The 20,566-nt window shown below is 47.2% G+C and overlaps 1 protein-coding gene across 1 annotated transcript in view; it reads left to right on the top strand.

The window, feature by feature from the left end:
• Positions 1 to 318: 318 nt before the first annotated feature.
• LOC141476630 (E3 ubiquitin-protein ligase RNF38-like) overlaps positions 319 to 20,566 on the top strand; it is a 203,746-nt gene continuing 183,498 nt past the window's right edge. The window contains 3 exon segments of the mRNA XM_074165410.1: positions 319 to 601; positions 604 to 834; positions 9,656 to 9,726. Coding sequence (XP_074021511.1) covers positions 319 to 601; positions 604 to 834; positions 9,656 to 9,726 — 585 coding nt within the window.

Genomic DNA, 20,566 nt, shown 5'->3' with positions numbered 1-20,566 from the left:
AGGCGGGGGAGGGAAAGGTATAATAGCCTTCTATGCTGCCTTTGTTTTCTCTCTTGCACTGAGCCCATGCCCTCTGAGTCGTGAGGCACAGCTAATCGCCTCTCCTGCCGAACTAGAAGGCTCAGCCCCCGCCCAGTGCCCCTGAGCCCGTACCGGGGGACAACGAGCGGTGGCAGCCCTCTTGCCCCAATACTGCTACTTCGCAGGGGAGAGGAGACCGAAAGAAAGTTTGTTGCCGTGCCCACCACCCCTCGTGCGCTGTCTGGGCAGTTGGGACCCTATCTGCTGCAACTGCTTGGGGGCGGGCGGGGGGAAGTGATGCTGATCGCCGCCAACTCGCAACCTTGCGCTGTGCAGCTCGACTCCCGCCTCTTTCCTTCCGCCTGCCTGCGGAACCACGATCGGTAATCCGCAAAGTCCGGGGAGGACGGCGTTGAAGATCGATCGGATCCCCTTCGCCAGGTGGGAGAAGCGGGTAGAGGAGTTGGGCTCACCAGCAGATTGGTGGCTCATTCCGCTGTCTCCCTTCCCCCTTCTCTTGCGCTGTCGTCCCCTGCCTTCTTCTCCTCCTCCCCCTCCCCCATCGCTGCCGCAGCCGTCGCCCCCCCCCAGCTCCCTTCCTCCTCCTGGAGCCCCCCCGAATCCACTCCAGCTTCCTCAGCTTCGCCATGAACGGGGGCGCTGCTCGTTTCCAGCAGCCGCCTCCCCCCACCCTCTGCCAGCAGCCGCCGCCAACCCTACACAGGCCGAGCCTCCCGGAGCAAGGAATTCAGAGACAGACTCAGGGCAGAGGATTACACATCGCCGCCCCGGGCACCAGAGCCCCTGTGTCAGGTAAGCGGTGCGTGTGGAGGCGGAGAAGTATTTTGGGGCGGGGAAGGTTATCCCCTCCCCCCCCCCCCCCCCCCCCCGGACTACCCCTTTGTTCGTCTTCTCCCCCAAAGGTCCCAGAAGTTGACACCCTTCGCAACACTTCAGTGGAGTTATGCCCGCCCCGCCGGGTATATGTCCCCACGGGAGACACGATGGGTGTCTGGACACCAGGCGGTAAAACACGCGGGGATGGGGAAGAGACCAGAGTCATGGTATCGCCCTCCATCTTCTTTGGGGTGTCTCTGCCCTCAGAGCTTGTGACCTTCTTGAGTGGTCGCCTCGCGGCCCGGAGGGTGCTGAGTCCCCGGGGGTGACACAAGAGCAGCAGCGCACACGGGGGAGATGTCGGGGCTCCCGGAAAAGGGACTGAGCAAAAGCTCTGCTAGGGTTATACCAAAACAAATAAACTTGTTGGGGCTCTTGTTCAAGTTTTGTACCTCCTGGCGAACAGCTGAAACTTTGGAGTGTATTGGGGGTTAAGAGAAACAGACTCACCAAGACCGGGGGTTTGTGGAGTCTTCAGGACTGTGTTGAGAAGCCATTTCCTTCTTTGTGTATTTTCTCCTTGTATTTATTTCTGGTGTTGGAATCGTTGAGTGGACTGGACTGCTGGAGAAAGTTTCTGAACTCACTTGCTCCGTATAGCTCAAAGGGGTGCATGGGTCTTGCCACAGGGCCCGAGTTGGGTGTTAGGATAGAAGCGTTCCATGCTTTGAGATCTTTCATATATAATTTTTTTTTAGCATCAGATGTGGCATTATAAATTATGCTGTTGGAGAAGAAATGCTGTAATTAAATTTGAGAGGGCATATTTGTTCTTAGTATAATAATTGTTAATATAGTATCTGTGCTGTCTTCATATTTCCTAGCCTGTTGGTACAATATTGTTGGGGATTTTTTATTTGAAATAACTGTTTTTTTACTGTGCCTTTAAATATGTTTGTACTATCATATAAAGTTTTGTTGTATTCTGAATAATACCAGGGTTGTGTAACTTTGACTGTAGTTATTCTGTTTCATAGAATCATAGAATCATAGAATTGTCTAGGTTGGAAGGGACCTTTAAGATCATCTAGCCCAACCATCAACCTAACTGATAAAAAAACACATCACTAAACCATGTCACTAAACATTATGTCAACCTGTCTTTTAAATACCTCCAGGGATGGTGCCTCAACCACTTCCCTGGGCAGCCCATTCCAATGCTTAATAACCCTTTCAGTGCAAAAATTTTTCCTAATATCCAATCCGAACCTCCCCTGGCGCAACTTGAGGCCATTTCCTCTTGTCCTGTCACCTGTTACTTGGGAGAAGAGACCGACCCCCACCTCTCTACTCCCTCCTTTCAGGGAGTTGTAGAGAGCAATAAGGTCTCCCCTCAGCCTCCTTTCCTCTAGGCTGAACAACCCCAGCTCCCAAAGTCTTTCCTCAAAAGACTTACTCTCCAGACCCCTCACCAGCTTCATTGCCCTTCTCTGGACCCACTCCAGCACCTCCATGTCTTTTTTGTGGTAAGGGGCCCAAAACTGGACACAGTACTGGAGGTGGGGCCTCATCAGTGCCCAGTACAGGGGGACGATCACCTCCCGAGTCCTACTCACCACGCTGTTCCTGACACAGGCCAGGATGCTGTTGGTCTTCTTGGCCACCTGGGCACACTGCTGGCTCATGTTCAGCCAACAGTCAACCAACACCCCCAGGTCCTTTTCTGCCAGGCAGATCTCCAGCCACTCTGCCCCAAGCCTGTAGCGCTGCCTGGGGTTGTTGTGACTGAAATGCAGGACCCGGCACTTGGCCTTGTTGAACCTCATCCCATTGGCCTCGGCCCATCGATCCAGCCTGTCCAGATCCCTCTGCAAAGCCTTTCTACCCTCCAGCAGGTCCACGCTCCCGCCCAACTTGCTGTCGTCTGCAAACTTACTGAGGGTGCGCTTGATCCCCTCGTCCAGATCATTGATAAAGATATTAAAGAGAACTGGCCCCAATACCGAGCCCTGGGGGACACCACTCGTGACTGGCCACCAACTGGATTTAACTCCATTCACCACCACTCTCTGGGCCCGGCCCTCCAGCCAGTTTTTAACCCAGCGGAGGGTACTCCCATCCAAGCCATGGGCAGCCGGTTTCTCCAGGAGGATACTGTGGGAGACTGTATCAAAGGCCTTACTAAAGTCCAGCTAAACAACATCCACAGCCTTTCCCTCATCCACCAAGCGGGTCACTTTGTCATAGAAGGAGATCAGGTTTGTCAAGCAGGACCTCCCCTCATGAACCCATGCTGGCTGGGCCTGATCGCCTGGGCGTCCTTCATGCGCCGCATAATGGCACTCAGGATGATCTGTTCCATGACCTTCCCAGGCACCAAGGTCAGACTGACAGGCCTGTAGTTCCCCCGATCATCCTTCCAACCCTTGTGGATGGGCATCACATTTGCTAGACACCAGTCAGCTGGGACCTCCCCGGTTTGCCAGAACTGCTGGCAAAAGATGGAAAGTGGCTCAGTGAGCACTTCTGCCAGCTCCCTCAGTACCTTTGGGTCAATCCCATCTGGCCCCATAGACTTGTTTATGTCCAGGTGTTGGAGCAGGTCCCTCACCACCTCCCTTTGGATTACGGGGGCGTCATTCTGCTCCCCGCCCCTATCTGCTAGCTCAGGGGTCCGGGTACTCAGGGAACAACCTACTCTACTACTAAAGACTGAGGGAAAGAAGGCATTAAGTACCTCAGCCTTCTCCTCATCCTTTGTCACTATGTTACCTCCCGCATCCAATAGAGGATGGAGATTCTCCCGAGTCCTCCTGTTGTTAATAATGTATTTATAGAAATTATTTTTATTGTTTTTAACATCCAAGGCCAGGTTGAGATTCAGTGATTGTCTATGGTTCTTTGGTAAAGAAACAACTCCCTAATGCAGCTGATCTGTTGATAAATGTAGTATATAGCATAAGTGTATGGGTGATGTACTCTTACTTAATTTCCTTAATGAGTAACTGGCTGCTTGCCTTCTTACTGTCCTTTGGCTTCATTGGTATTGGAAAGTGAACTGGCACACTTTTGTAAGCATCAAGTGTTTGATTTTTAGAATATTTGTTTTGTGGGGAAACTTGCAGTCCTTCAGGAGTGGCATTCAGTTCCAAAAATACATGCGTATATAAATCCAAAGCAGCCCCTAGCTGATTGACTACTTTTTTCCTTTACTTTCAGCGTCTTTTGAAACTATTATTAAGACTGATATAGCTTCTTAAATTCTTTTACATCTTGGTAACTCCAAAATGCTGTGAAAACATCATCTTATGGAAATCATATCTTTCTTCCTAATAATCTCTGTATATTGGCCATTTGACACCTGACTTTTTGTCAGGTCCATTTCCTGTTAAAAATGGTTACATGATGTTATCCCTCTGAGGAACAGCTTTTGACCACTCAATTCACTTTTATTTTGGAGCTATGATGTTTTCAAGACTGAGGCCCTAACACTTAAGCTTATGTGTTTATTCTTTAACATGGGAGTTCTCTTTTAGACTGCATTGGGATTTCCCAAATGATTTCATTTTCAACACAACTGTGCTTTCAGGATTGGGGTCTTAGATGTTTTTTACCATTGTTTTCATATGGCAATAAGAACTATTGTATATATAAAATATATTAAACCCCTTTATCTATAACTATATAACTGCATATAATAACCATATCTATAACATAGGGTTTATATATATGAAGTCAGTAATTATGCATTGGTGCAGGGAGCACAGCAAACAATGAGAGATCATTCTTTGGAGCATAGAGAAATAGACTAATTAGTCCTTTCCTAGAATATATTTGTAACTGTGCTTATGTCTTGGGGAGTTACTTAGATGACTTATGGAAGTCTGGAGTATTGATGTTTACACGGTTAGAAATCTTACTCTAAAATTAGATATATTTTATACACAACAGGGTTCACCACTCTCCCTTGGAATTTGTGGTTAGAAATGTTTTAAAGGAATACCATGTTAAAAATTTAGAAATAATTTTAATTTTCACATTTGAATTGGTTTATATATTGCAGAAATATCTGTGTATATGTATTGGAGATCACTTCTTATGTAGCTATCTCTCCCCCCCAGTTATGTGGGCCTTTCACAAAAGATGATATTTAACAGAAAAAAAAGTCTTCTCCAGATATAAGTGATCTCAGAAAGGGAAGTTTTACTTGACAAAAGTTCATTTCAGTTCTGCTGTTTAGAAATTGGACATTCTTGGTGTAGTTGAACAGCTCAGGTTTAAGTCTGATTCCAAATCCTCTCCCACACTTCTGATAATCTCATAATAAAATTGACTTAGTGTATTACTATGAAAGAAAAGGTTTTACATTACCTGTGACTTGGAAAATCTTAGGTACAGTAAAGAAATAGAACCTTTATTGCTTGTTCAGTTCATCACAGTCCTGGTAACTGTGTACCAAGATCTTGCCATTGGATTAGGGGGAGTTCACTTTCTTTCTTGTCTTTTGTCTGAAAAGGGATGCAGATTTGGGGGGGTTGTTCAAAAGTTTTGGTCTTCATTAATGCAGATCCTGTGCTAAACACTGAGTTTTTGAGCAATCTTTGTTGGAAGTGATGTTGCAGTCAGAAAAGCTTGTTTGCAACTATGGCACTTGGAACAGTTAGGACCAGTTTGTTCAGAGTTAAGCTCCTTTGGGTACCAAAATCAAACGGTTAGGTTTTACAATGTGTTTGGATAGCAGATTGTTAGTTATAATTTCAAACTTATATAGAGCGTATATGTATTATGATCTGCAATTAATCTTCTAGTGTTAAGAAAATGTAGATATTTTACAGACCAAATCAGGTGGTGTGTAGATGGGGGAGAAGAAATGATTCCTATCCCACTCCCTATCCTGGGAAAAGACCATTTTGGATCTGTGAAAATGTATTTAGTGCATTTAAATATTTGCAACCAGAGAATGAGTTGTGCACCTATTTGTGGAATCAGGAAGTTAAATTTTTTTGATGTTGCTGAAAATCCTGTTAGTCATATTCTTGAAAACAAGTTTTCTGTTTTTGCCAAAAGGATCAAGACTATACTATTAAACTCTTCAAATTTTGGGAGTAACTAAACAGTAACAACTAAACATATTTTACAAGTAGTGTCCACAGAGATGCACAGACACATGCACACTCGTAGAATCATAGAATAATTTAGGTTGAAAGGGACCTCCAGAGGTCCCTCCAGAGTTCATCTAGTTCAACCTCCTGCTCAGAACAAGTCTAATTAGATCAGGTTGCTCAGAGCCTTGAACACCTCCAAGGATGGAGATACTACAACATATTTGGGCAACCTGTTCCAGTATTTGACCACCTTCATGGTAAATTTTTTTCTTCCTAATTGGAACTTCCCATGTTCCAACTTGTGTCTATCACCTGTCTTCCTATTGCTGCACACCTCCAAGAAGAGACTGACTCCACCTCTGTATCCTCCAATCAGGTAGTTGTGGACACACACACAGACACTTGTGTACACACACACAGAGGAGGACACTTGTGCACACCAACACACAGAGGGAGATGTATACAGACACTCATACACATGTAAACACGGAGGGAAATGCTCATGTGCTCACACATGGAGACACTTGTGCACACAAACACAGGGAGAGTTGCACATGCACACAGGAGATGTATGTGCATACAGGGAGATAAACGCAAACAGAATAACAACTTGTTGTGGTTTAGGCCAGATTGGCCAATGATGAGACAACAGATTCTCTCCTCCACCTCTTGCTCCAAGTAGAGGAGGAGGAGAGATAAAGAGATTTAAGAGTTCAGAAGGAACTAAACTACTTCAATTAAATATTATTAATAAAATAAAAAGAAAATAATGAAAAACATACAATATATACAAAACTGTCTCAAGCTCCCAGGATGACGTCACTGGCAGGCACTGGGGAAGTCCCAGACTGGACTCAATGATGGATGGGAACTGGATTCCAAATCTGGAGTCAGGAACACATGGATCGGTTCAAAGGCAGATGAACAGACAGGGTCCTCCTTGGACATCGGCCATTGAAGAAAGAGGGCTGACCCTTTGATCCTTCACCTTTTATATTGAGCATGGGACAGATGGGATGGAATACCCCTGTTGGTCAGTTTTGGGTCACCTGTCCTGTCCTCTCCTCCCTGCAGGTGGGACCCCTCTACGCTTTTCCATTTCTGACCCTCCAGTGGGGCAAATAACGAAATTAGCTGACCTTGGTTGTTATAGCAATAAGTATAAGCAAGAGCCTCTCTACGTACCATTCCTTGGCATTGACTATAAATATAGGTCTTATCACTTTAAGAACGAACAGTTTTCTGTACAATATGCTGTTAATTTCAGAGAGTTAGAAGAGGCCTAGCTAAGAAGTAAAATTACTGAACAGAAAGTTGGTTCTGTTTTACTGCAAACCAGATCATGTGGCAAGGTTTTGATAGTGGAAGCAAGGGGAGGGGCTGCAGGGGGTGCTTCTGTGAGAAGACATCAGCAGCTGTCCCCATGTTGGACAGACCCAGTTCCAGCCAGCTCCAAGACGGACCCGCTGCTGGCCAAATTGAACCAATGAATGATGCTGGTGGCGCCTCTGTGATAACACATTTAAGAAAGGATAAAAAATGTTGTGAAGCAGCAGCTGGGAGAGAGGATTGATAAAATATAAGAGAAACACCCCTGCACGCACCAAGGTCAGTGAAGAAAGAGGGGGAGGAGGTGCTCCAGGTGCCAGAGCAAAGATTCCCTTGCAGCCTATGGTGAAGACCATGGTGAGACAGCCTGTCCCTCTGCAGCCCATGGAGGTCCACAGTGGAGCACATATCCACCCTGCAGCACGTGGAGGACCCCATGCCGCAGCAGGTGGGTATGTCCTGAAGGAAGCTGCAGTCCATGGAGAGCTCATGCCAGAGCAGGTTTTCTGGCAGGACCTGTGACCCTGCAGGGAACCCATGCTGGAGCAGTTCTTGAAGAACTGCAGCCTGCGAGAAGGACTGACGTTGGAGAAGGTTGTGAAGAACTGTCTTCCGTGGGAGAGACCCCATGCTGGAGCAGGGGAAGATTGTGAGGAGGAAGGAGTGGCAGAGACCAATTGTAATGAACTGAACTGACTGCAACCCCCATTCCCCTGTGGAGCAGGGTGGGGGGAGGAGGTAGAAGAGTCAGGAGTGAAGTTGAGCCTGGGAGGAAGGGGGGTGAGGGGAAAGTGCTTTTAGGTTTTGGGTTTTTTTTTCCACTATCCTACTCTATTTTTATTTGGCAATAAATTAAATTAATTTCCCCAAGTTGAGTCTGTTTACCCATGATGATAATTGGTGAGCCATCTCCCTGTCCTCATCTCGACCCACAAGCTTTCTCTGTCTTGCTGAGGAGAGGGAGTGAGAGAGCAGCTTGTTGGGCACCTGGCAGCCAATGTTAAGCCACCACAGAAATCTAGATTCACTTCAAAGCCTGCTTGTGATCACATATGCTAACAGTTTTAAATAAGCTGTGACAGCTGGATCAATTTTTGTAATTTGCAACTGGTATCATTTTTTTAGGTTCAAGGCAAAAATCTAGGTTTAATGGCTATTTATTACATTTATGTACTAGTTAAAAGTAGTCTGTAGCAATTTAACAATTTCAGTGTATTGAAATCATGCATGAGGGGTGTTCAGACTAACAGGGAGATTCTACCAATTTTTTCGCCTGTTTTTTTCCTTCCTAAAATACAATTATGGGATTACTTGACTAGGGAGTGCATAACCAAAAGACATGCTCTTAAGCTTTCTTTCCATTTGAAAATGGAGGGATTAAAACTTTTCCAAAACATTAACTTTGAAGATCATGTCCTTGAACAAAATAATTTTACAGCAAAGTGAATGTACTCACGTATCAACTGAAGCTCGCATATGATTCTTGACTTTCTACTTTAAAAGCAAGAAAAAAACATTGAAAGCAGTTTTAATATCTGATAAATTTTTGTTAAACTAAAGTAGTGATGGCAGTAAGCAATGACACATCACAAATTTTTTTCCAAATAACTGTGTTGGGAGAGGTGTCTAAGGAGACCTTGCACTGGAAATTATTTCTGCCTGTGCCTGGTCTGTATTTTGTCAAGCATTCTTACAAGATCTTTGATCAGTCCTCTTACGGTCCAAAGCAATGTGGACCATGAAGATGCATAAAAATGTTGTATGTGAAATTACAAAATAAAACTATTCCCATTTCAAAGCTTCAAAAACAGTGAGAAATTGTTAGGGAAAAGCTTTAGGTACATCTTCCACAAGGAAACCATGTAATAATGCAGCTTTACAAATGAGACTGCTTTTTCTACTTTTTTTTTTGGTTAAGTGTCTTTACTCAATGGGAAGAGGGAGACTCTTTTTTTTCTCCAGTGTACAGACTCTGTACATGTATTCATTTGCACATTAGCTAAACACTGTTCCCAGCTTCTAATTATTTTGGTTCAGTACAGCTTAGTCCTTACTTAAGTTTGTGCATATGTATTTTACTGCATATGTTTGTTTTGGATTGATGTACCAGTGCTAATTTTGTTATCTTTGAGCATCTAAAAAAATAATCTGGGTGAAGTTATTTCTGGCACACTGAAAAATGTCTCTCTGCTGCTTATTGTCTTGAATATAAGAGCTGTCTGATACAGATGTTTGGCAAGTAAATATCTCTGCCATGTAAAAATAGTTTCTGACTGGTACAGTTGTCTATTTTTAGTGTTCATAGGAATTGGGTTTTCATTTTAATGAATTTTTTTCCTTCTCCTCCCCTGCTTCTCTTGTAGGTAGCATTGGCACTTCGTTTCAATGCCAGTCAATCCATCAAGATCACATCTGCAGCAATGACAGTGACAAGGTGAGGTTTGCATAAATGTTCCACTTAAAAGGTGCATTTTTTTATGAATCACATTGACTTTACTGTACTAATAGTGTTTGTTTTCCAGGCCCAGTAGCTAACTTTCAGTGTTACACTTTGAAATCTCTCTGGCTTTTTATGAAATATATGTACTTACTTCACTCAAGACAATTTTTTTAGTTGATTAAAGAGATATTTGTCTTGTAGCATATTTTTCTTCTTGCTCGCTTCCCTTGCTATTCTAAATATTTGTGGTTTACCATACTGACCCTCACAGGTAATAGAGTGGTAATGTCATTGTTAATACGTTAGGCACAGTAACATGTCTTATTCCTATAACTTGTGTCTTCTGAGGTTTGAGCTAGTTAACAATGCTAAGAGTTTTTTGCAATGGCTTTCTTTTCTATATTTGGAGATGGCAACTCCAGGTTTTATAGACAGGAACCTATTGTTCCTTACTGTAGCTTTAAAATGTCATCCTATCTAGCACCATTCAAGTGTTTTCCTAATCTTTTAGTAAGGAATCATGCTTGTACACTGGATTTCTTTCAGTCTGTAGAAATGTGCATTGGAATTGTGTTCAGTGATATATCAGTAATGTATATGTGGGCTATATGATATATATACACTAATATATGTGGAATACAGAAGGGAAAAGTTTTCAGGTTGAATTACTGACAAGACTTGCTTTCATGTTTCTGTTCTTGTTTGTGTTTTTCCCTTAACAGTTCCTCTCCTTAAAAACACAAATTGATTAACATTAGTCCAATATGTAATGTGTTACATTATTTTCAAGTTTGATACTGCATAATAAGCTTTCTTGCTGCCTTGAGAAGCCTGGGAAAGGGCAGGTATTACTCAAATTTAATTAATCTTTCTTGGCAGTTGGAATGCTAGCTGTCTGTCAGTGCTCTGATAACTGAACAAATCCTTGTGTTTTGAATTGGTGGAATAACTTAAGAATCAGTTTGTTTATAGCATTTTTGTCTCATTCCAAAACCAAGTTTCTTTTCAAAATGACTGCATTTTTTCATAATTTGGAAGTATGTCCAGATTTGGAGTCTGGTTATCTTTCAAATATCGGACAAACATGCTAGTTAGAACTTGGTAAAAAAAATGTTCAAAGTTTCCAGTTGATTTGGTGGTCATTGTCAGGGAGCAGCAAGAGTGGCTGCTCCACAGGAGCAGGTGATCTGGGAGCTGAGGGTAACAGCAAGGCAGAGAGGCAATGGCCTCAACAACAAAGGGTGCAGTCTCACAGCACCTGAACAAGGAGAGCAGAGCAGGTCTGGTGACAGTGACCAGGGTCAGTTACGGTCCAATGATAAGCAAAGCCATAGTGAGAAGGCAGGTCCAAGGTCAAGCCAGGAAATCAAGTCAGCAAGGCAAGGACAGGATCAACAAGGTACACAGCCAGATACAAGTTGGGGAATTGCTCAAACAGGATGGACAGTTGTTGTCTGGATGTTGACAGGTGTCTCATTTGCAAGGGTCCTTGTAATGGCATCTTCAGCTGGATCAGATGAGACTCCCTAAACTGTTGTTCTATAAATTCTCACAATCTAGCTGGCTCACAGAATCACAGTCACATATGATACGGGATTGGAAGGGACCTCTAGAGATCGAGTCCAACTCCCCTGCCAGATCAGGTTGCACAGAATGGCGTACAGGTGGGTTTTGAATGTCTCCAGAGAAGGAGACTCCACCACCTCTCTGGGCAGCCTATTCCAGTGCTCTGCCACCCTCAAAGTAAAGAAGTTCCTCCTCATGTTTAGATGGAACTTCTTATATTCAAGTTTGTGCCCATTTCCTCTTGTCCTATCACTGGGCACCAGTGAAAAAAGACTGGCCCCATCCTCTTGACACCCACCCTTTAAGTATTTATAAGCATTGATCAGATCCCCCCTCAGCCTTCTCTTCTCCAGACTAAAAAGACCCAAGTCCCTCAGCCTTTCCTCATAAGAGAGATACTCCAGGCCCCTAATCATCTTTGTAGCCCTCTGCTGTACCCTCTCCAGCAGTTCTCTGTCCTTCTTGGACTGGGGAGCCCAGAACCAGACACAGTACTCCAGATAGGGCCTCACCAGGGCAGAGTAGTAACCTCCCTCGACCTGCTGGTCACACTCTTCCTGATGCACCCCAGGATGCCATTGGCCTTCTTGGCCACAAAGGCACTCATGTTGACTCATGGTCATCCTGTTGTCCACCAGGACTCCCAGGTCTTTTTCCTCAGAGCTGCTCTCCAGCAGGTCAGCCCCCAGCCTGTCCTGGTGCAGGGGGTTATTCCTCCCCAGGTGCAGCACCCTACACTTGCCTTTGTTGAATTTCATCAGGTTCCTCTCTGCCCAACTCTCCAGCCTGTCCAGGTCTCGCTGTATGGTGGCACAGCCTTCCGGTGTGTCAGCCATCCCTCCCAGTTTTGTATCATCAGCAAACTTGCTGAGGGTACCTTCCATCCCTTCATCCAGGTCATTGATAAATATATTGAAGAGGACTGGACCCAGTACTGATCCCTGGGGAACACCACTAGTCAAGGACCTCCAACTAGATTCTGTGCCACTAATCACGACCCTCTGAGCTCTGTCTTTCAGCCAGTTTTCAATCCACCTCATTCATCTAATGTCCATTCATCTAATCCACACTTCCTAAGCTTACCTATGAGGATGCTGTGGGAGACGGTGTCAAAAACCTTGCTGAAGACAAGGTAGACAACATCCACCACCCCCCCCCCTCATCTATCCATCCAGTCATGCCATCGTAGAAGGCTATCAGGTTAGTCAGACATGATTTCCCCTTGGTGAATCCTTGTTGACTACTTCTGATAGCTTTCTTTTCCTTCATATGCTTTGAGATGACGCCCAGAATGAGGCGTTCCATCATCTTTCCAGGGATGGAGGTGAGGCTGACCGGCCTGTAGTTTCCTGGGTCCTCCTTCTTGCCCTTTTTGAAGACTGGAGCAACATTGGCTTTCCTCCAGTCCTCGGGCACCTCGCCTGTTCTCCAGGACCTTTCAAAGATGATGGAGAGTGGCCCAGCAATGACTTCTGCCAGCTCCCTCAGCACTTGTGGGTGCATCCCATCAGGACCCATGGACTTGCGGATATCCAGTTTACTTAACTGTTCTCTAACTTGATCTTCCTCCACCAAGGGGAAGTCTTCCTCTGTCCAGACTTTCTCTGTTGCCTCCGAAGTCTGTGGCTCCTGAGGGCTGGCCTGAGCAGTAAAGACTGAAGCAAAGAAGGCATTCAGCAACTCCGCCTTCTCTGCATCCTCTGTCACCATGGCACCCATCTCATTCAACAGCAGGCCCACATTTTCTCTAGTTTGCCTTTTGCCTCCAATATACTTGAAAAAACCCTTCTTGTTGACTTTGACATCCCTTGCCAGGTTTAATTCCAAGGAGGCCTTGGCTTTCCTCGTTTCATCCCTGCATACCCTAATGGCATTCTTGTAATCTTCCCAAGTGGTCAGTCCCTTCTTCCACTCAGTGTACACTTCCTTCTTCCACTTGAGTTTTTTCAGAAGCTCCCTGCTCAACCACGCAGGTCTCCTGCTTCCCTTGCCTGATTTCTTGCTCTTAGGGATGCACCAATCCTGAGCTTGGAGAAAGCGATATTTGAATATCGACCAGCTCTCTTGAGCCCCCCTACCTTCCAGAGCCCTATCCTATGGGATTTCTCCAATGAGTTTCTTGAAGAGGTCAAAGTTAGCCCTCCTGAAATCCAAGGTTTCAGTCCTACTTTTTGTTTTGCGCATACTACCCACAATCCTAAACTCTGTCTTTTCATGGTCACTGCAGCCAAGGCTGCCCCCAACCTTAATGTCCTCCACCAGTCCCTCTTTGTTTGTCAGAACTAGGTCCAGTAGTACACCTCTCCTTGTTGGCTCCTCCACCACCTTAGTCAAAAATTTATTGTCAATACACTGGAGGAACTTCCTGGACTATAGATGCCTGGCTATGTAGCCTTCCCAGCAGATATCAGGGTGATTCAAGTCCCCCATGAGAACCAAGGCAAACGAGGTAGTTGCGAGGCTACTTTCAGCTGACTGTAAAAGGCTTCATCAACTTCCCCATCCTGATCAGGTGGCCTGTAATAAACACCCACAACAGTGTCTCTCATATTGGCCTGCCCCTTAATCCTCACCCACAAGCTCTCGACTGTGTCTTTAAAACTGAGCTAGATCGAGACGGAGAGGGGGATTCCCAGAGACACAGAAGCCGAGGGAGAGCAGAGAGGCCCGAAACGAGTCGGGAATCTCGTGAGGGAGCCGTGAGGCTGACGTGGCTGGGGGTGGGCCGGGCGAGCCGCGGCAAATTTAAAAGCGGCTATAGCCTACTCAGTGGTGCAGCGCGAGTTGGGTGCACATGGTGAGCGCAAGGGGTGGAACATCAGCCCGCAGGCACACGTGCGCAGGGCGCATGGGAAGCAGCCGGCAGTGATTGGTCCCCTCCTGGTGCTAGAGAAGAACATGGCCACCACACGGCCAAAATCCACTGCAAGAAAGAATGTGGGAACTCAGACCGAGCTCCCACACAAACACACGGCCGTGCAGGTCTCCAGCTGCAGCGAATGCCTGAGCCTGGCACTTGTACCAGAGGGAGCCAGAGACACCGCCTGGGTGCGGTGTGATCGAATAAATGATCTGCTCAGGCAGGTGGTTGAACTGAGGGAGGAGGTAGAAAGGTTAAGAAGCATCAGAGAATGGGGGAGTGAAATAGATTGGTGGAGCCATACCCTGAGGCAAAGGCAGCAGGAAGAGGCTCTACAAGAAGTGGATGATCCCCTCCCCTCCTGTCACCAGGCAGAAGGAAGGGACTTAAGGGACAGGGGGGAATGGAGACAGGTCCTTCCTCAGAGGGGCAAGCCAAACCCCTCCCAGCTCCCCTCACCTTCCCAGTTGCCCTTGCACAATAGCTATGGGGCTTTGGAACTTGAGGGCCAGGTAAATGAGGATAGAGAGGAAGATCCATCCAGTGAATTGCCCAGGGCTAGTCACTCACCCCCATGCCTTAGGACTTCCTCAATTAAGAAAAAAAGAAAGGTAATTGTGGTGGGTGACTCCCTTCTGAGGGGAACAGCGGGCCCCATTTGTAGACCAGACCCATCCCACAGGGAAGTCAGCTGCCTCCCTGGGGCCAGGATTAAGGACATACGGAGAAAACTCCCTACCCTAGTTCGGCCCTCAGATTACTACCCATTACTGACATTTCAAGTAGGCAGTGATGAGGTAGCTACCAGAAGTCTAAGGGCAATGAAGAGAGACTTTAGGGCCCTGGGACGGCTGGTTAAGGGATCAGGAGCACAAGTTGTGTTCTCATCTATCCCACCAATTGCAGGGATTGATGAGGGGATAAACAGGCAGAGCCAGCAGATGAACTCCTGGCTCCGAGACTGGTGCAACCGGCAGGACTTTGGTTTCTTTGATCGTGGGTTGATCTGCAGGGCACCAGGCCTGCTGGCAACAGGTGGGGAAAGCTTAACCTGAAGGGGAAGAAGGATCCTGGGACAAGAGTTAGCAGGGCTCATTGAAAGGGCTTTAAACTAGGTTTGAAGGGGGGTGGGGATGAAACCGGGATTACTAAAGTGGAGCCTGGGAGCAGCATGCCAGTGCTTGTGGGTAAAAGTGCTAGCAAGGTCTTGCAGTCCGTTGTCTCAGTGGAGGTGGGGAATGGTGATCCATGAGGTAGCGAAGACATGAGGGGGGTAGTGATAGGTTGGTAACTACAGAAGGGTCTGAGCACGGTCAGGTGGGAATTAGGGCTTGTCCCCCCAAAAAAGTGGCAGGACAATTAGCCCAGCTGAAGTGCTTTTACACTAATGCACGCAGCATGGGCAACAAACAGGAGGAGCTGGAGGCCATTGTACAGCAGGAAAGCTATGATGTAGTTGCCATCACAGAAACATGGTGGGATGACTCACATGACTGGAGTGCTGCAATGGATGGCTACAAATTCTTCAGAAAGGACAGGCAAGCAAGGAGAGGTGGTGGGGTGGCCCTCTATGTTAGAGAGAGTTACAAATGTCAAGAGCTAATTGAGGGTAACAGTAGGGTTGAGTGCTTATGGGTAAGAATGAGGGGGAGGGCCAGCAAGGCTGATATCGTGGTGGGAGTCTGTTATAGACCGCCCAACCAGGAGGTAGAAATAGATGAAATATTCTATAAGCAGCTAGGAGAAGTCTCAAGATCACTTGCCCTTGTCCTGGTGGGAGACTTCAATCTACCAGATATCAGCTGGGCACACAATACAGGTGAGAGGGAACAGTCTAGGAGGTTCCTGGAGTGTGTTGGGGATAACTTCCTGACACAGCTGGTGAGGAAGCCGACTAGGGAGGGAGCCCTGCTGGGTCTGCTGTTTGTGAATAGAGAAGGACTTGTGGGGGATGTGATGGTTGGAGGCCATCTTGGGCACAGTGACCATGAAACGATAGAGTTCTCAATTCTCAGGGAAGCAAGGAGGGGAGCCAGCAGGACTGCCACCATGGACTTCCAAAGGGCAGACATTGGTCTTTTCAAGAGCCTGCTTGACAGAGTCCCCTGGGAGGCAGTCCTGAAGGGCAAAGGAGTCCAGGAAGGCTGGACGTTTTTCAAGGAGGAAGTCTTAAAAGCGCAGGAGCAGGCTGTCCCTGTGTGCTGTCAAGCGAGCCATCGGGGGGAAAAGACCGGCCTGGCTGAACAAAGAGATAGGGTCACAAATCAGGGAAAAAAAGGAGAGTTTATGGCCTTTGGAAAAAGGGGCAGGCCACTCAGGAAGATTACAAAGGTGTTGTAAGGCTATGTAGGGAAAAGGTTAGAAAGGCCAAAGCCCAACTAGAACTTAACCTGGCCTTGGATGTTAAAAACAATAAAAAGAATTTCTATAAATATATTAGTAACAAGAGAAGGACTCGGGAGAATCTCCATCCTCTATTGGATGCGGGAGGTAACATAGTGACAAAGGATGAGGAGAAGGCTGAGGTACTTAATGCCTTCTTTGCCTCAGTCTTTAGTAGCAGAGTAGGTTGTTCCCTGAGTACCCAGACCCCTGAGCTAGCAGATAGGGGCAGGGAGCAGAATGAAGCCCCCGTAATCCAAAGGGAGGTGGTGAGGGACCTGCTCCAACACCTGGACATAAACAAGTCTATGGGGCCAGATGGGATTGACCCAAAGGTACTGAGGGAGCTGGCGGAAGTACTCACTGAGCCACTTTCCATCTTTTGCCAGCAGTTCTGGCAAACCGGGGAGGTCCCAGCTGACTGGTGTCTAGCAAATGTGACGCTCATCCACAAGAAGGGCCAACAGGATGATCGGGGGAACTACAGGCCTGTCAGTCTGACCTTGGTGCCTGGGAAGGTCATGGAACAGATCATCCTGAGTGCCATTATGCGGCGCATGAAGGACGCCCAGGCGATCAGGCCCAGCCAGCACGGGTTCACGAGGGGAGGTCCTGCTTGACAAACCTGATCTCCTTCTATGACAAAGTGACCCGCTTGGTGGATGAGGGAAAGGCTGTGGATGTTGTTTAGCTGGACTTTAGTAAGTCCTTTGATACAGTCTCCCACAGTATCCTCCTGGAGAAACCGGCTGCCCATGGCTTGGATGGGAGTACCCTCCGCTGGGTTAAAAACTGGCTGGAGGGCCGGGCCCAGAGAGTGGTGGTGAATGGAGTTAAATCCAGTTGGTGGCCAGTCACGAGTGGTGTCCCCCAGGGCTCGGTATTGGGGCCGGTTCTCTTCAACATCTTTGTCAATGATCTGGACGAGGGGATCGAGTGCACCCTCAGTAAGTTTGCAGATAACACTAAACTAGGTGGGAGCGTGGACCTGCTGGAGGGTAGAAAGGCTTTGCAGAGGGATCTGGACAGGCTGGATCGATGGGCTGAGACCAACAGGATGAGGTTCAACAAGGCCAAGTGCCGGGTCCTCCACTTAGGTCACAACAACCCCAGGCAGCGCTACAGGCTTGGGGAAGAGTGGCTGGAGATCTGCCTGGCAGAAAAGGACCTGGGGGTGTTGGTTGACTGTTGGCTGAACATGAGCCAGCAGTGTGCCCAGGTGGCCAAGAAGGCCAACAGCATCCTGGCCTGTATCAGGAACAGTGTGGCGAGTAGGACTTGGGAGGTGATCGTCCCCCTGTACTCGGCACTGGTGAGGCCCCACCTCGAGTACTGTGTCCAGTTTTGGGCCCCTTACCACAAAAAAGACATGGAGTTGCTGGAGCGGGTCCAGAGAAGAGCAACAAGGCTGGTGAGGGGTCTGGAGCACAAGTCTTATGAGGAGAGGCTGAGGGAACTAGGGTTGTTCAGCCTGGAGAAAAGGAGGCTGAGGGGAGACCTTATTGCTCTCTACAACTACCTGAAAGGAGGGTGTAGAGAGGCGGGGGTCGGTCTCTTCTCCCAAGTCACGGGTGACAGGACTAGAGGAAACGGCCTCAAGTTGCGCCAGGGGAGGTTCAGGCTGGATATTAGGAAAAATTTTTTCACTGAAAGGGTTATCAGACATTGGAATGGGCTGCCCAGGGAGGTGGTTGAGGCACCATCCCTGGAAGTGTTCAAAAGACAGGTTGACGTGGTGCTGGGAGACATGGTTTAGTGATGGTGTTGCATTCTGTTGTTTTGTGGGTGTTTATTTTTGTCAGTTACGTTGATGGTTGGACAAGATGATCTTGAAGGTCCCTTCCAACCTAGAAGATTCTGTGATTCTGTGTTGCCCTCTACATCAAGAAGTGGCTGGAGTGTGAAGAACTGTCTCTGAAGAATAGCCACGAGCAGGTTGAAAGCCTATGGGTAAGAATTAGAGACCGAGGCAACAAAGGGAACCTTGTGGTCGGTGTCTACTACAGGCTGCCCAATCAAGGGGAGCCTATTGATGAAGCCTTCTTACTCCAGCTACAGGAGGCATCACGCTCACAGGCTCTTGTCCTGCTGGGGCACTTCAACCACCCTGACATCTGCTGGAAAAGTAGCACGGCGAGCTTGTCCCGGTTCAAAGTAAAACTGAACCAATTTTGTTCTGTAATGTTACATGTTAGCTAGGCCTCTTCTAACTCTCTGAAATTAACGGCATATTGTGGAGAAAACTGCTCGTTCTCAGAATGATAAGACCAATGTTTGTGCTCCATGCCAAGGGATGGTGTGCAGGGAGGCCCTTGCTTATACTTATTGCTGTAACAACCAAGGTCAGCCCATTTTCGTTATTTGCCCCTCAGAGGGTCGGAAATGGAAAAAACGTAGAGGGGTCACATCAGTGGGGAGGAGTGGACAGGAGAGGTGACCCAAACCTGACCAACTGGGGTATTCCATCCCATCTGCCCCATGCTCAGTATAAAAGCTGAGGGATCAAAGGGTCAAGGGTCTTCCTGCGATGGCCGACGTCCGGAGAGGACTCTGTCTGTTCATCTGCCTTTGATCCTGATCCGTGTGTTCCTGACTCCAGCGCTGGAATCCAGTTCCCATTCGTCGCTCAGTCCAGTCTGGGACTTCCACACTGCCTGCTGGTGACGTGACTGTCATCCTGGGAGCTTGATACGGTTTTGTATATATTGTATCTATTTCATTATTTTCTTCTTTATTTTTATTTTAATATTAAATCTTCATTAAAGTAGTTTAGTTCATTCTAAACTTCTAAATCTCTTTATCTCTTTCTCTCCTCTCTCTTTTTGGGGGGGGAGAAGGGGGGGGAAGGGCCATCTGTCGGTCTGGTTTTGGTAAATTCGGCCGAAACCACGACAGAGCTGTAGACAATCCAGGAGGTTCCTGGAGTGCATTGGGGATAACTTTTTAGGCCAGGTAATAGACAGCCCCACTAGAGGGGATGCGATACTGGACCTGATGGTCACCAAGGCAAGTGAGCTAATCGGTGACATCCAGATTGGAGGCAGCCTGGGCTGCAGTGATCATGCACTGGTGGAGTCCACAGTCCTGAGGGATATGGGTCAGGTGAAGAGTAAAGTTGGGACCCTGAATTTTAGGAAAGCAAACTTCCAGCTCTTCAAGGCATTAGTCAATGGGACCCCCTGGGATACTGCCTTCAGGGACAAGGGAGCAGAACAGAGCTGGCAGATCTTTAAGGATGCTTTCCACAGAGCCCGAGAGCTCTCGATCCCCAGGTGTAAGAAATCAGGAAAGGAAGGCAAGAGACCAGCATGGCTGAGTAAGGACCGCCTGGTCAAACTAAAGGGTAAGGAGGAAATGCACAGTGGAAGCAGGGACAGGTGTCCTGGGAAGAATATAGGGATGCTGCCCAGATATGTAGGGATGGGATCAGGAAAGTTAAGGCACAGCTGGAGCTGAACTTGGCAAGGGACGCAAAGAATAATAAGAAGAAGCTTCTACAGGTATGTCAGCCAGAAAAGGAAGGTCAAAGAAAGCATATACCCCTTGATGAGCAAGACTGGCAAACTGGTAACAGCGGACGAGGAGAAGGCTGAGGTACTCAAGTTTTTTGCCTCAGTCTTCAATTGCAACCTCTCTCCCCACACCTCTCGAGTGGATGGACTGCAAGGCAGGGACTGGGGGAGCAAAGTCTCTCCCACTGTAAGAGAAGATCAAGTTTGTGACCACCTGAGCAATCTGAACATGCAGAAGTCTATGGGACCTGATGAGATGCATCCCAGAATCCTGAGGGAATTGGCTGATGCAGTTGCCAAGCCACTCTCCATGATATTTGAAAAGTCATGGCAGTCAGGTGAAGTCCCCGGTGACTGGAAAAAGGGAAACATTACACCCATTTTTAAAAAGGGTGGAAAGGAGGACCCTGGAAACTACCGACCTGTCAGCCTCACCTCTGTGCCTGGGAAGATCATGGAACAGATCCTCCTGGAAGCTATGCTAAGGCACATGGAGGACAGGGAGGTGATTTGA

This window comes from Numenius arquata, chromosome W, assembly GCF_964106895.1.
Source record: "Numenius arquata chromosome W, bNumArq3.hap1.1, whole genome shotgun sequence".
Lineage (NCBI taxonomy): Eukaryota > Metazoa > Chordata > Aves > Charadriiformes > Scolopacidae > Numenius > Numenius arquata.
Note: the sequence above shows the minus strand (reverse complement) of the source record. Positions and strands in the feature narration are given on the sequence as shown.